General features: G+C 39.5%; 1 protein-coding gene across 1 annotated transcript in view; it reads left to right on the top strand.

The window, feature by feature from the left end:
- The window catches only part of LOC115904473 (probable ATP-dependent RNA helicase DDX10), a 47626-nt gene extending 40346 nt beyond the window's left edge, over positions 1-7280 (top strand). The window contains exon 13 of the mRNA XM_030949936.1: positions 6260-7280. Within this exon, the coding sequence (XP_030805796.1) occupies positions 6260-6761 (502 nt within the window). The 3' untranslated portion in view covers positions 6762-7280. The remainder of the gene's footprint in view (positions 1-6259) is intronic.
- The last annotated feature ends 7777 nt before the right edge of the window (positions 7281-15057 follow it).

The raw sequence follows: 15057 nt of genomic DNA, 5'->3' as shown, positions 1-15057 counted from the left end.
ATCCAGAACCGACCTTGGTTTCTGTTCTGCGCACAAACTTACGGCAAAACCTGAAATGAGAATCCTTTCTTCCCTTTACCTTCTGTGTGCATTTTCTGAAAGTACTTAAGCCTTTCCATGGAGATTTACTGCTAGCTTGATCGATGTTGCTCCACTAAAAATCTGCAGAGAAAATAGGCTGCTTAATTCCCCTGTCAGGTTTGCATTGCAGGCTGTTGCCCACATTCCCCATTGCTCTCCTGCTTTGCATGTCTGTGCACTCTTAAGCTCTGTTGATTGAGTCTGCAGAAAAGCAAGTATTTTTCATTTTTATATGTTATATAAGGTCATATATATATAAGATATATAAAACAAAATATATTAAAAATGTATGCACACACACGCACACACATCTATTCTAGCGACTGATCACCTTTAAGCTAGGGTGCATTACTATTCTCTCCAGTATTCTTTCATTATAAATTGCTATCAAGAATAATTTGCTGGAGGAAGACTTGTGTAGGCCTTGTGTTAACATAGGCAGCCTTTAAGTCTGATGAAGGAGAAGCTCAATGCTTGCATTAAAAAGAGAAATTTGTCTTTTGATTGCAAAGGACAGCTTTGAAAGCATAAGAAAATGTAAACAAACAACAGGGTGAAAAGGAATAATTGCATAGTCTGGTCTCCTGGAGAGGAGGCAGTGTTTTGAAGTTTCTCAGGCACTTTATGTTGCTAACACATACATATATCTACACATTGTTCTCCAGGGGCAGATCTTATCAGGTGAGGGTGCTGGATGGACAGGTTAGTCACAGTTCTAAGGGTCTGCCAGGGAAGGTAATTTCCTTTGTGACTGTAGTCATATCTTTCAGGAGAAATGCAGCATATTTTCCTGTTTCTCCCTGTGTTGGTACATAGAGAGTAAATAAAACAAGTTGAAGCCAAATTATTGGGAAAATGTCAGATACACACTCCTTAGTATCCAGATAGTTCTGCAAGTATTGCTTGCTGATCAGTATTAAAAAGCAGTAGGTTGCTGTAGGTGCTGTCAGGACTGAAATGGGTGATAGCAGAATACACGATCCATCTGTCCACATCTGTCTGTCCTTTCACTAACCAGGGAAAACACCCACTGCACTCTAATCACCACCCCTGGCCTGACCCTTACTGCATGGTCAGGGCAGGTTTTATTTGTTACCTTTCTCAGGGCCGTCTGTCTCATCCTCAGGCAGTGCCCATTGCAGTCTTTGCATGTCTTGTCATCTCTTTGTTGGTTCTTGGCCCTCCTTCTGGCTCTCCTTATACTTACTTTTCTACATGCTAGTCTCCTAAGTAAAAAGATAGCTCCTAATTACTTTCCCCCTGTTGTTTCCAGTCTTCATGCACCTGTAACCAGACTTACTATTTCTCATGCTGTTACCTGGTTGATAATGTCAGCCTTGTATGCTATTGCTCATACAGACCCCAGATTCCCTCCAGTCATTTGCAGAGTTTGGGCGTTCCTCATTGAGCTCCCCCTCAGCCACCTGAGATCCAGCTGTCCCTTCCTGAGCTTCTGTAACTACTTCTGGAAACTTTTGCCTACAGCTTTCTAAAGAAGCTGCAGTCTCCTCTTTCAAAGTCCAGGGTCATTATTCTCTTAGTCATCATCCTCATTTCTTCTAGGATCTTGAGCTAGCTTTCCTCATTCTGCAGCCAAGCTGGCTATTGACCTTCACTCACCTTGGAAGTGAATGTACTTGCATATGCATGAGTAGCAGTTCCAGTAGAGTGCTGTCAGAGTTGGCTAAGCCAGCTAACATGGAGAAAGGGTTTTTAATGCACTCTAGAAAACCTTGTTGCTTGTGCTCTGCTGTGTTGCCCTCTGAGCAGGTGTCAGGGTGGCTCAGGTACCAAGGAGCACCACCAGGGTTTGCAACTGCAATGTGGAGGTTCCTTTTCCTTTTGTAAGGAAGACTACATCTTGCTCTTCTTAATTATTAGATTGCAACCATGACATCCTCTTTGTTCTCCTTCTCTTTGGTCCTGACCCATGAAGTCTTGAATAGCTTGGCCCTCCTTATTATTAATAGAGTGCCAGCATTTGAACTCCTTGATGGAGAGGAATAAAGCTGGCTGGTGAAGTAAATAGCACAGCAAACAGAATTTCTCTGATCATTTTGGTTATTAATCGGACCATCTGGAAAGCCTGTTAGTTCAGATTTGTGTCTTTTCAGTTGATGTGATTTCTCCTGTTTTCAAACGGTTGCTCATCCTCTCTTCTGATAACATTTTAAATGTTAAATGTGGATGTAGTATATATATTGCTAAGCAAGTAATACATATTTCTTCTCTTGAAATAGCTTCTGGGAGTATTTAACCTTTTCCAACCTATTTTAGGTCTTTGTCTGAACCCGTACCACAGTAAAAGTAATCTCCGTGCTGTGTTTTTATGTGTTCACATCATTCTGAAGTAGTTCACTAATGGAATATATCTATATTTAGTAAATGTGCTAAGTTAATATCAGACTGAATCAGTAACTTGTGTAAAATTGTTCTGAAGCAGTTTACAGCTGGCTCATGTTGTAAAAAGGACTAGTAATCTTCTAGGAGCAAATTAGGAGCATTTGTCAAAATTTTAATATTTTACTGGTCTTAAATTTGTTTTTTGCGAAGATAGATATTGCTTCAAGTGTCTAAGATTTGGTCTTTCTAAAGAGTTGAGAGATGACAAGTTTTTCTCTCATCCCAGTAGAGACAGAGTTACCATGTTAATATAAACACTTTCCAGTTCACAAGCCTTCGAAGAGGCAGTGTTTTAAGTCCGTTACACTGTTCATTTAAATTAATTAAAAAAAAGTCGCTTGATCTTCAGTATTCACTGGAAACAAAAGTGGTATTCTCCTTAAAGCCATACAGTGTTACTTCTTTGCAGTTTTACTCTTTTAATTTATTTCCTGAAAGTCCTTTTGAACTTGCTACTAAATTAACAAAGGTACTTGGGCATTATAGGTGATTTGTGTAGTTACTTCTATGCATTCCCTAATCAGTGTTAGGGAATGCTGATGTCTGGCCCCCTTGGTTTTAGTTGAGGAGTAGAACTGTCAGCTGTACTTTGATTTATAGCAGTGAAACACTCCCTTGGTTTCAGTATTGCCTTTAGAAACTTATAGAAGAGCTTGCTCTTTAGAAGTCATTGCATTTCACACCAAAATACGAAACAGGATTGTTTGGTTCGTCAGCTGAATTGTTGTTGCCATTTAAAGGCTACCATAGTCTGAAGACTACACTGTGATGTTAGTGTGTTTTTAGTGCTGTCTGTTAGGACTCATGAAATCTCACTAAATAACTTACCTGCTTTTTGTCTGTCTTCATCAGAAAACCCTGCACATTTCTTGTTCCAGATGAGTGTGTGAAATGGTTGCACTAAAGTAAAAAAATGTCTGCAACTTCAGTCATAGTAGGATTGTGATCTGAGTGGCATCTAATGAATTATTGAGAACTAATAATGCCCTTTGTAGTTTATGAAAAGAAAGCCTGGTTCATCCATTGAGTTGATTCAGTATGACTGAACTATAGATTTGGTGAATAATTAAGAAATCATTTCAAAAGAAACTGTCAAATCTTAAAATATGGGGAAGCTTTTAGCAGTAGTAGAATGTCCAGACTGTTTGTACCAGATTTTTCTCCATTTGGAATATACTATGAAAAAGAGGCAGTAATGAGCCAAAACACTGACATTTCTTTGAGAAGTTATGTAATTAAAAGTATTGGGATATTATTTAATACACTTTTTCTAAGCTTATCTACTATTACTGTCTTACCAAATGTATGTGACCTTTTCTCTCCCTTCTGCCTGAGGTCTGTATTCTTTGGGAAGTAATTTGAATTCTGATAGCACTAGTCTTTTTTTGGTAGGCTTGCTAAGCAGTGAAGAAAAAATTGCCAAGACTAAGTGACAATTAATTTTATTCAATTATTAAAGTAAGACATAGTGCAGTACGGCAGTCTGGCAAGTGGAGTTTCATACTTGAATGCAAAAAAGATCTGTGATGTGAGTCTTGTCCACATTGTGGGCTGCTCTTTCTGTTTTGTAACTTTTGCTGAACAGAGAATAGTTTTTCACCTTGTCAGACTTTTCTGTGCATGTGTATTCCTGATCTTTGATGCTAGCTCTGGAGGTGTAGAAGAAAAGCTCTGATAAAATCAGAGTTTTCAACCCTGTGTACCTTGTGCCTGTCTGCTTGAGAAAGAGAAGTGAGGACTGGTTGTGTAGTTGCCATACAGTATTGCTGCTTGCATTGCTTTGTCAACACTTGACAGCAATACCTTATGTAGAATAATGTGAAATCTGGAAAAGCAAAAAAGCATTTGTCTTCCAAAGGATTTGATTTTTTGCAACTTCGATCTCCTTGCTGAAGAGATTGAATGCAGCAGTCTTTTGATATGTGTTTTACTGTGCCTGGTGTTAAGGCCCAATTCCAGGTTTGAATGGCTTCCAGCTGCTGCAGTGAAGCATTACATCTGCTGTTTGGTTATTTCCATTACAGTTAGTCAATAGGCCAAACTTTAACACATCATTTCATTGCAAAGGTAATTAGTGTTTGCTGTCAAACAGTAAAACAAGTTTAAGATCGCTAGTTGCTCCAATTTCAGTTCCCAACGGTGTTGAGTTATCCTCTGCACTGTCAGTAAATGTGCGAAATACATTGGATAAAAACTTCCTTTGATCTTTTAAAATAAAATTCTATTTGGTTTGTTATTGCTGTTAATTGCTTGTAAAACAGTACTGAATTATCAGAAACACTAAACCAAAATTTTTACATAAAAAATAAACTTTATTTGTTGGAATATTTGTTCTTTATCCTAACATTGTGGATTGCTGTTTGGGTTTGTGTCTACTTTGAACCTGTGGCTGGTACCAAAAGTGCCCTGTTTAACCACAGGTGTGATTACAATTGGGTTTTTTTGTTTGTTTGTTTGTTTAAGCAGGACACTCCTTTTGATTAGCCTTTCTCATTGGCTACCATTAAAAGTTCAAGGCTCTCCAGAGCCTACAGTGCACTCTTGCTGCTCTGCAGTATCTTCTGGGTGCTTAATCAACTGTTTATTATGATGTTTCTGCTGGGTAGTATGGATTAGATATTTCTCCTGTGCTATAACTTGGGTTCCTTTCAGAGGCTGTGTAGTGAAAAGAAGAAATTATGCTCTCTGCTTGAACAGCATTGAGAGGAAAGGTGGTGTATAGCTGTGCATATGTTGAATTCAAAAAGGCTGGTCTTTAACAGGTGTGGATGCCTGTAGTCACTCTATTTGGTTAAATCCTTTATTCCTTTGTTAAGTGTATCTACAAGTAGCAGGTACTACTTTCAGTTCTGTATCATGGGTCTGTATGTGTTCCTTGCACCAGTACCAGTGTCCCCTCACATTTTTTATTCACCTAATGAGATGGCTCACTAACTCTGAAATCAGTTGCTTTTTTTTTTTTTTTTTAAATTTGGATTTGATAGGGTCAGGTGTAATAACAGTTACAAAGTTTACTGAAGTCAGATGGGCTGTTCGAGTCAGGGTATCTGTTCCCATGCAGTGCTCTCCACTATTTTTGCTAGACAGGATTTTTGCTCTTTCTGCAATTTTTGCCCCTTCATGTAACGCTTATTAGTATAACTTTGAATTGTCATGAATAACTGGGTGAAATAATAGCTTTGCTGGCACTGTTAGTTACCTATGCCATGGAGGGAAAGCCTTGCTGTAGAGAGGTGGAAGCCTGTGAAATTGCCTTTAAGGGAGAAATGTCTCTCCCCTAGCTTTTCCTGCAGTTAGTCATTCATCCATACCATGTTTGTTCTGCTGATCTCAGTCACTCTGAGGTCAGGGAGATAATGTTCTGGGTGTACTTCCAGTAGTGAAGGACACTTGACAGATCAGTGTTATCTCAGTCCTTGACATGAAATCCATGTATTTTCAATACCAAATTACATTGGTGTTTCTTCCACCATGTTTTACTGTGAATCATAGATAGTTAATTGGCTCTTATCTGCAACTTACCAGCTTCTTTGTTTGCTTTCCTTCCTGGGAGGCTTGTAATTGTTACTGAGAGTTCTCAGTTATGTCATCTTGCTTCCTTTTCCAATGTTCGCTTGTATTTTTCACGCTGGACTTTTCTAAATGTGTTGATCAAAATGTATCAATATGAATGATAATTGAAATTGAATCACTTGAGCCATCAATGAGGGCTTCTAATTTAGTCAAGTTTTGTGTATCCGCCTTTTAAATTTATTTGGTTCATTCCATGTTTTAGGTCACTTGGTCTTGCAATGGCACCTCGTGTGAGATTCCTTCAAAGAGTTCAGAAGCAGCTGTGTGCAAACGAGGCAGCCAGTGGGACAGACCAATTGGAGGAGACAGAGCAAAATGAGAATGCCCTCACCTTGGTAAATGAGGAAACAGTGGAAAAATGTGGAACTAATTTCAGTGGAAAAACATCTGTTAACAAAACAAAGGAAAAGCAGAGAAGAAAAGAAGCTGAGGAATGTTCTGTTTCCAGTGGAAGTGCTGAGGAGAGTGGCGAGTCTGAGGATGAGTCAAAAGAGGTGTCTGAGGAGGAGGAAAAAGAAGTTCATGTACCTAACAAGGGACCAAACTCAGAGTCCATGCAGTTCTTTGAGGATGATGATGATGACGAGGACGATACTGAAGGTCTTGATTTGCTGACAGTGAAACAACGGGATGTTTTTGGTGTGGAAGCTAAAGATAATCCAGCACCGGTAAGTGTGCTTTATAGTAAGGCTTGTGAATCCTAACAATTTTTTATTGGACTTGCTCCAAGGAAGGAGGAGAGGAAAAGAGGAAATTCTGCTGTTAGCAGAGTACTCGTTTGAAGTCAGACGTGTTGTGCATATGTATCAGAGGCCATAAATACTCCCAAGGGATCAGTGGTGTGACTGAACTTATATCATTTTATGCTGTTAGCACAGTTTTACCTGCATAACGAATATCCTTGTACTCGCTTTGATTGATGAATAATGTGACTCGAAAACCTGGGAAATTTTGACAGTTATAATTCTCATCCCTTCCTAATTTGCTTGTACCTCTCTAAATAGCTGCCACTTTCAGTCATAATTTTGATGCTGAACCACGGTTTATAGCACTGGGAACTGAATTGCAAAACACAATGAGCCACTTCCCAACAGAAATCATAGCAGAATGATCTTTACAAGAATGTAACCTTCAAACAATGACTTTTACTTTCAACAGGACCATTCCTATTAGAATTGAGCCAGTATCAAAGAGAGAGAGGAAGTGCACATGCTTCTTGTGAGGCATGGCTATAAAGGTTTCATGTAAATCTTTCATTTCCTTGGCATGTAGCTTTACAATTTAGATTTCTTTGTCCTTGGTATTCTGAGAAATATTTCTTTCTTTTAATCTTTAAATACAGTGTTACAGGAAGGGGAGTTTTGGTTTTTTAAAAATTTTTTTGTAATTTCTGTAGAGCAGATTTGGTATGTGCATATTGGGATTTCTTTTTTTTTTTTGGTGTATCCTTTGCTGTCTAGCAACTGTATTTCTGTAGTAAAAAGATACAAGCAAAATAACCATCTGGTTTGGCAAGGTTTTCTTCTGCACTTAGATGCATTCAAGGGCAACCTCCTGTTAAGCCAAGTATTTATTTTTCCAACTGGTATTTTAAATCTTTCTTTTTCTGGACTATTACTTAACACAGGGCACTTACCATGACCTTGAAGCTAATCATCTTACTAGCTGCATTAATAAATAGCATCTTTCCTTTGGTATGTAGTGAAGTATGAACTGGTTTTATCAACTGTCATTGTAAAAGATGAGCAGTTGCACAGTGATCTGACTGCTGCCTGCACTCTCATCTCTACTGTGAGGAGGCTGGCATAGGTTGCAATCTCATCTGAGAACTGTGGAAACAGAGTTAACTTTCTGTTCCTGTTATTCTCAGCGTGAGTGGTTCTGCCCAGGCATGGCCACTGCCTGGCAGGAGCTTATATTTATTAATAAATTTCAGTTTTGTGTAGGAATGGTGTGGCCAGCAGGAGCAGGGAGGTCATTCTTCCCCTGTACTCGGCACTGGTGAGGCCACACCTTGAGTATTGCATCCAATTCTGGGCCCCTCAGTTTAGGAGGGATGTTGAGATGCTTGAGCGTGTCCAAAGAAGAGCAACGAGGCTGGTGAGGGGCTTGGAACACAAGCCGTATGAAGAACGACTGAGGGAGCTGGGGCTGTTCAGCCTGGAGAAAAGGAGACTCAGAGGTGACCTTATCACTCTCTTCAACTTCCTGAAGGGTGGCTGTGCTGAGCTGGGCGTCGGTCTCTTTCTCTGGGCAACAACAGACAGAACAAGAGGACACAGTCTCAAATTGTGCCAAGGGAAATACAGACTAGAATTAAGGAGGAAGTTTTTCACAGAAAGAGTGATCAAATACTGGAATCATCTACCCAGGGAGGTGGTGGAGTCACCATCCCTCGATGTGTTTAAAAAAAGACTGGATCTGGCACTTGGTGCCACGATCTAGTTGAGGTGTTAGAAAATGGATTGGACTCGATGATCTTAAAGGTCTCTTCCAACCTAGAAATTCTGTGATTCTGTGATTCTGTGAAAAGAACTTTGTGTTTTGAAAGCAAAGAAGTAGTAAAACATCTGTGCCTTATTTAAAGAATGATCATCTCATAGCTTTCTTATTGCTTCTACAATTTTGCATGCTGAAATACACAAACAATTTAATGCTGTTTTTAATATGTTGCAAGGTTTTGTTGAGGAAATGGTGAAAGTCTGAGGTAAAAGAATGAACAGAAGAAATTTTATGAAAAGTATAAGTGATTTAGAAAGTAATTTGTAACCAAACTGGCTAACCTTTTAAGAGTTTTCCAGCATTAAGCATTTATAGTTTAGTTTATGTTCAGGTAACTCAGACATTATTTTCTGTGGTAAGTGTGGAATAACTGCTGTAAGGGTTAGTAGTTCATGGTTGGTGTGCAAGTGCAGAAGACTTTGTACCACCTGAAAGCTCTGTTATATGGTGGCATAAGAAGAAAATACTAAGTTTATCTTCTAAGCAGCTGAGAATAAAAAAATGGAAAGTTTCAAGATCAGTGTCATTAAAAACTTAAATGATATTTAAATAAACTCCTGCAGAAATGCCTATAGTAGTGAAATATGTGGCTTTTAGAAAGTCAAAATGCAGAGCATACTCTGCTTAGCTTGATCAGTGCATGCAGTAGTGTGGGGTTTATTACCATATGATACTGTGAAAATTATTGATAAATTACGGAATGCTTTAAATGCAAGGATTCTATTTTTAGTAAGAATAAGAGAATAATGGTTTCTGTCAGTAACCATACTAACTTTTAAAGTTTTGTTATAGAAATGCAACGTAGTAGAAATTACATTAAAAGACTTGGACATTGTGCATTTTTATTTGACAGAACTCAGCACCTCATTTTCTGACTGTTAAGACAAAACAGTCTTGATTATGTGCAACAGCTTTTATATTTTTTCCCCATTTCTTTATTTCTTTGATAGAAGTTCTGAAGTGGTTATTATTGCATTAAGACAGATCAGTTAATATTTAAAGCATTAGCATTCTGGGGTGTGAGAAGCACTGAGCAGTGTGAATGCAGTTTTCCTGGTGCTGTGTGTTGCAGTGTCCTTCTAGGAAGGACTCAGGAACCAGTTTGCTGCATTAATTAGTACTAGGAAAGGCTGCAGAGAGTCTAGGAGTATGAACATAGAGTGTATACTCAGCTGCATTAGTTAGGAGGATTTTTTAGAAAATCTGTTCTGTGTGCTAAATAAGATAGGAGTCCTTTGCAAACCCTGGCATGTGGTTATCTAATTTGGGGTTTACGAATATGTCCACCAAGATTGAATTCAGTTTGCATTTATGCTTTTAATGGGTATAATTGATTGTGCAATTTCACTATTCCTGCTTTAGGCGTCTCATCCTAAAAGCAGTTCCAAAGCAGTCCTGCTGTGATTATTGAGCTCCAGAACATTTTTTGTAAATGGAAACATTAGGTTTAGTTTCAGTTTTTCAATTGCTGTTGTTAGACACCATTGCTTCCTCATCCTTGTCTCTACCCTAGTCCCTCCAATGGAAGAAGGAGCAAAGGGAAGTGTTAGGCTGGCTCTGATGTAGAACCCTGACCTTTGGTTGCATGTGGGATTGGCTCATCTATCTTTGTACCAAGAGAAAGGAACCGGGCAAAAAGAGCAGGGGTTATTTAAACTGATGACGGTCTCAAAAGAGATTTGTGGGATTTTCGTAGAACAGTTTGTTTTTGATGAATGTACACGATACCCAGCCTAACTGTAGAAGAGGTTATGGTGTGAAGCATGACACATCCAGTGTTAATCCTTCTAACAGTGTGACTTGTGGCTCAATTTCACTCTTTGCCTTTCTTGGTGTGTGTCCCTTGACTGCATGTGTACTTTGTCATTCTGTGATAAGACATATAAAAGAAAAATCTGTTTTCTGCATTGCTGTATAAAAGGAGAAACCTTGGATAAGTTGAAAGACCTTGGCAGATACTGCAATTTTGTTGTGAGCTTCCTAGCTCATTTTTTTAAGAGATAGTCATCGGTTGCTCTATTTATGAATTTTACTTTGATATGTCAGGATTTTTAGCTGGTGGTCTAACTCATGGGACTTATTTAGATAAGTACAGTGTTCTTATGCATAAAAAGAAGGTCAGCTATATGCATAGAGCCATTAGCAGATAGGCAGTATTTAGCTGTTGTGTTAACATTATGGAAATTATTCTTTTAAAGTGCATTTAACAGTATTAGCAGTATTGATGTTGCAAAGACCATAAGTACTCCCTGGTTACAAACATTGTTTCTAATGCTAATTTTATGAAATTGCTTTTTGCATTTGGCAATTTAAAGGCTCTACTTGTTCAACTTCTATCGTTATTTATTTTGAGAACTAAGATTAAACCTATAATATTTTTGTTGGTTTTGTTTATACTTTAATTTTAGTCAGCTTGTCAAACATATTACATACTGTCAGACTTCTCTTCTGCTCTTGCATTTTCTGTTTTAGTGAGGAAACATTACTGAATTCTTAGAATTGCTCTGGCTTCCTCCCTGCTTCCCCATCCCTTGTTTTATGGACTCCTAAAACTTCTCAGATGTATTCAACAGTTGCTGCTTGGAACACTGTAACAAGCAAAAGCATACAGGGGGCTGCCTTGAATAGTTCTTGCAGTTTCCTTGGAGCTAGTCTGGCTCTTGAAGAGCGTGCTGTTTGAATGTTGTGGCTATGGAAGGAAATTATTTTATGTGCTGTGATTCTGTCTGAGCTATCTGGCTTGCCTTGCAATCCATTATTATTACATTCAGTGAAATTTTCTTAACCTCTCAAACACACGGAACAGACACTGTAAACTGGCTTGTCATGACCTGGATATGTACATATTGATAAAAGCAGGAAAGAATGAGACAAAGGTAAATCTCCCTAACTACGATGATGGGTGAGTCTGTACCAAGAAACAGAGAATGGTAGCTCCTTGTAATGTGGACTTTGCATACCACGTAGATCAGGGAAACATCATGTAATATGCACCAAAATGAGGACATAGTCCCCTGGAATTTTCTTCTGTGATGTTGAGAAGGAAACCTGTTACACTCTACAGAAATTGAAATTAATTTTCAGAGATGTGATTTATCTAGATTGCTTCTCTTACACTGTCTTTTCTCTCTGAATGGGATTTCTTTCCTCCTGTTACTGTTATGAGAGAGCTTTTCACCACTGTTATGTTTATATACTGCTTTTTTTTGACATGAAACATCTCGTTCTTCTCAGCACCTCTTACTAGCTATTATTCTTATCCTTTCATATTAATATATTTTAAGCAGTTGACTTTGTCTCCTTGAAGCTTGTCAGGGGATAGCAAGGTAAAGAATACCCAAAGGATGGAAGAAGCAAGGACACAAGCTGGCTGGCTCTGGCAGTGGCATTTTCCTTCGGGGTTGCCTGCTTTGCTTCTGCTGTAGTGGTGTGTTGTGTCCAAGAGAAGAAAGCTGCTCTGGGCAGCCTGCTGGCTCTGAAGAGAGCGCTATTCCTTGGAGATATGTTGCAAAGCGAGCAGTCTGGCAGAGAAAATAGAGAAGTTACTTATTTGTAAGTTAAATAGAAGTCAATAGTGTGATGCATTACATACCATAAAGTCTCTTTCCTAAAGAATGTAAGTGCTTGAGGTTCTCAGCCCAGTAACAGAGTGCTAATGTATTTCTAGTTGAATTACAGCAAGTAATAATTTATATGAAGAACAAAATATTTGCATACAAGTGAACTAGGCCTACATTTAGATATTAGCCAGAGTGCCTCAAGATTCTAATGTTAGAAAAAGTTATCACCCATGAATGGAGATAAAACCTACTGATGATACCTCAAGCCTCTTTATGCAGAGCAGTCATCACAGAACACATTCTATGAACTGCATAGAAAATTTTAAAGAAATCACATTTTCTTTTAAAGCAATTTCAGTAACTTCAATACAACTAAGACTTGTTTTTTAAAGTACGTTTATGGTATCCAGTTTTACGTTCTATGTAGTTTTTAAAAGTCCTGTTAGTCAGGACTCCTTCTGTGAGCTACAAAAAGGACAGAGCAAACACATTTACTTGTTTTCTTGGACAACTTCTACTTTTTGGATTTGCCAGGAGAAAAATTCATTCTCCTGGCTCTACTATTTTTGTGTAGAACACTCATGACTTGCTTGCTAGATTATAGATTAAACTGTGCAGCAGAGGCTTTTCAGGCAGTCCCTTGTGAACACCCATTACCTACATAAGCTCCAGCTCCGTAGATCAGTCATTGGTTTAGACTTTCTTCATTGCTTTCTCAAGTTAGCTGCTTCAGCACTCTTCTCTTGGCTCCACATGCATCTTCAAATTTCCCTCTAAAGATTTCTATTTCAATTCCATTTTTACCAGCTTACTAAGGCTTTCTGTAGTTTTTGAAAAAATCCCTGTAAGTTTTTAGGTTTCTCATAGCTATAAGACAACACTCAAGGTATTTGTGCTAATCCCTGTGATGCTTAGGTTAATTTTAAAAAATCTACAATTAGAAGTCTTGGAATTACTGGTAAATGGTGTATTTGAAATAAATGGGTGCTATATATCCCTTAAAGGATATCTGTTCAAGACTGTCATCCTACATACTTGAATCATGTTGAAAACCTGGATAAGAATATGAGGTTTTTATGAATATTTATGAATTTTATTTGATATATCAGCCCCTGTCACAGATACTAGCTTCCTGTATCATAGGTTATGGAGTACATAATTCTGATGTGCTGGGCTTTGCTTCTGTGGAGAATGTAACATGTTGGGGTGCTTTTGAACCACTGTGAATAATGGTCCTTTTGATGCCCACAATCTGTCCTCTTGGCGTTTGTTACTCTTGTAAGTAGGAATCAGGCGTAGAAAGATGGTAGATGAGTAGGAAACCTGCTTTGAGGAGTCTGATTTGAGCCAGGAAAGGCTTTCCCAGGTCTGGTGGGGCTTGTTCACAAGTCAGTGGCTTTTCCAGCTGGCTGAAATGTACTGCTTGCCATCTAGAGCAAGGGATGTTGACACGTTAGTAGCCACTGTAGCACAGTTCTGAACCAGGCAGTGCCACCTCCTTGTTTCAGCTACTGAAGCCATGAGTTAAACCCCTTCATTCCATGTGCCACCTGAAGCAGCCTCAAAAGTTACCTTGCCTCTGTGGGACCTGCTGAAGTACCACATAATTTACTGCCCTAAGGAGAGGAGGCTGTTTGGCAGCGTGTTTCTGTGGCTGACTTCACAGAAGTGCTTTGAAACTTGTGTGTAACAATCTGAATTTTGAACCTGGATGGAAGATATACTAAACAAGTTCCCAGATGGTACAAAACTGGAAGGAGCTGCTGACTCCCTCCAAGGCAGAGAGGCCATGTAGAGAGACCTCAACAAATGAGAGGGCTGGGCAATAATGTTGTGCAAGGGAAAGTGTGCTGGGTTCTGCACCTGGGATGGGGCAGCCCTGGATGTACGGCCAGTCTGGGAAATGAGATGCTGCAGAACAGTGCCACACAAAGGGACCTGGGGGTCCTGGTCTGTGGCAAGTTGAACGTGAACCAGCAGTGCCCTGGCAGCCAGGAGGGCCAACCCTGTCCTGGGGGCATCAGGCACAGCATGGCCAGCTGGGCAAGGGAGGGGATTGTCCTGCTCTGCTCTCCTCTGGGACAGCCTCACCTCCAGTGCTGGGGGCAGTTCTGGGTGCCACAACATAAAAAAGACATTAAATTATGGGAGAGTCTCCAAAGGAGGGCAATGAAGGTGAAGGGCCTTGAGGAGAAGCCATATGAGGAGCAGTCGAAATCACTTGGTGTGTTCAGTCTGAAGGAGACTGAGAGGAGATACCATTGCATCTGCAGCTTCCTTGTGAGGGAAAGAGGAGGGGCAGGCACTGATCTGTTCTCTGTGTGAGCAGTGAATGGCCTGAATCTGTCTTGAGGGAGGTTTAGTTTGGTTATTGGGGAAAGGTTCTTCACCCAGAGGGTGGCTTGGCACTGGAACAGGCTCCCCATGGGGTGGTCACAGCATCAACCAGAGTTCAGGAAGCGTTTGGACAGCACTCTCAGGTGCATGGTGTGACTCTTGGGGATGGTCCTGTGCAGGGCCAGGAGTTGGATTCTGATCCTTGAGGGTGTCCCTTCCAACTCAGGAAATTCTGTGATTCTGTAATCTTTTCAGGTTATTGATGATTCATGCTGTGCAGAGTGCTCTGAGCAGGCTGGGCTATTATTTGCATGCTCAGGTTTCAGCATCTGGTGTGAATTCAGGCTGAAATGAGGTGTGTGCTTTATCTCTCAGTTGAATAGACCTGAAATGAATGAGATGCATGGTCTTGTATGTCAAGAAATATTACAGTATGACTTGTACGACTTGAAATATTTCACTAAAATGTTACTAATTACTAATTTAATTTTTCTAGTAGGTTACTCAAGCCTGCACTAATACCCTCAGTTTTAATTGTTCTTTATCACTGATTTATAGCCTTGTTTAATATATTGCAGCAGTTTCATAGATAAGGGTGAAT

This window comes from Camarhynchus parvulus, chromosome 1, assembly GCF_901933205.1.
Source record: "Camarhynchus parvulus chromosome 1, STF_HiC, whole genome shotgun sequence".
NCBI classification, from domain to species: Eukaryota; Metazoa; Chordata; class Aves; order Passeriformes; family Thraupidae; genus Camarhynchus; species Camarhynchus parvulus.
Note: the sequence above shows the minus strand (reverse complement) of the source record. Positions and strands in the feature narration are given on the sequence as shown.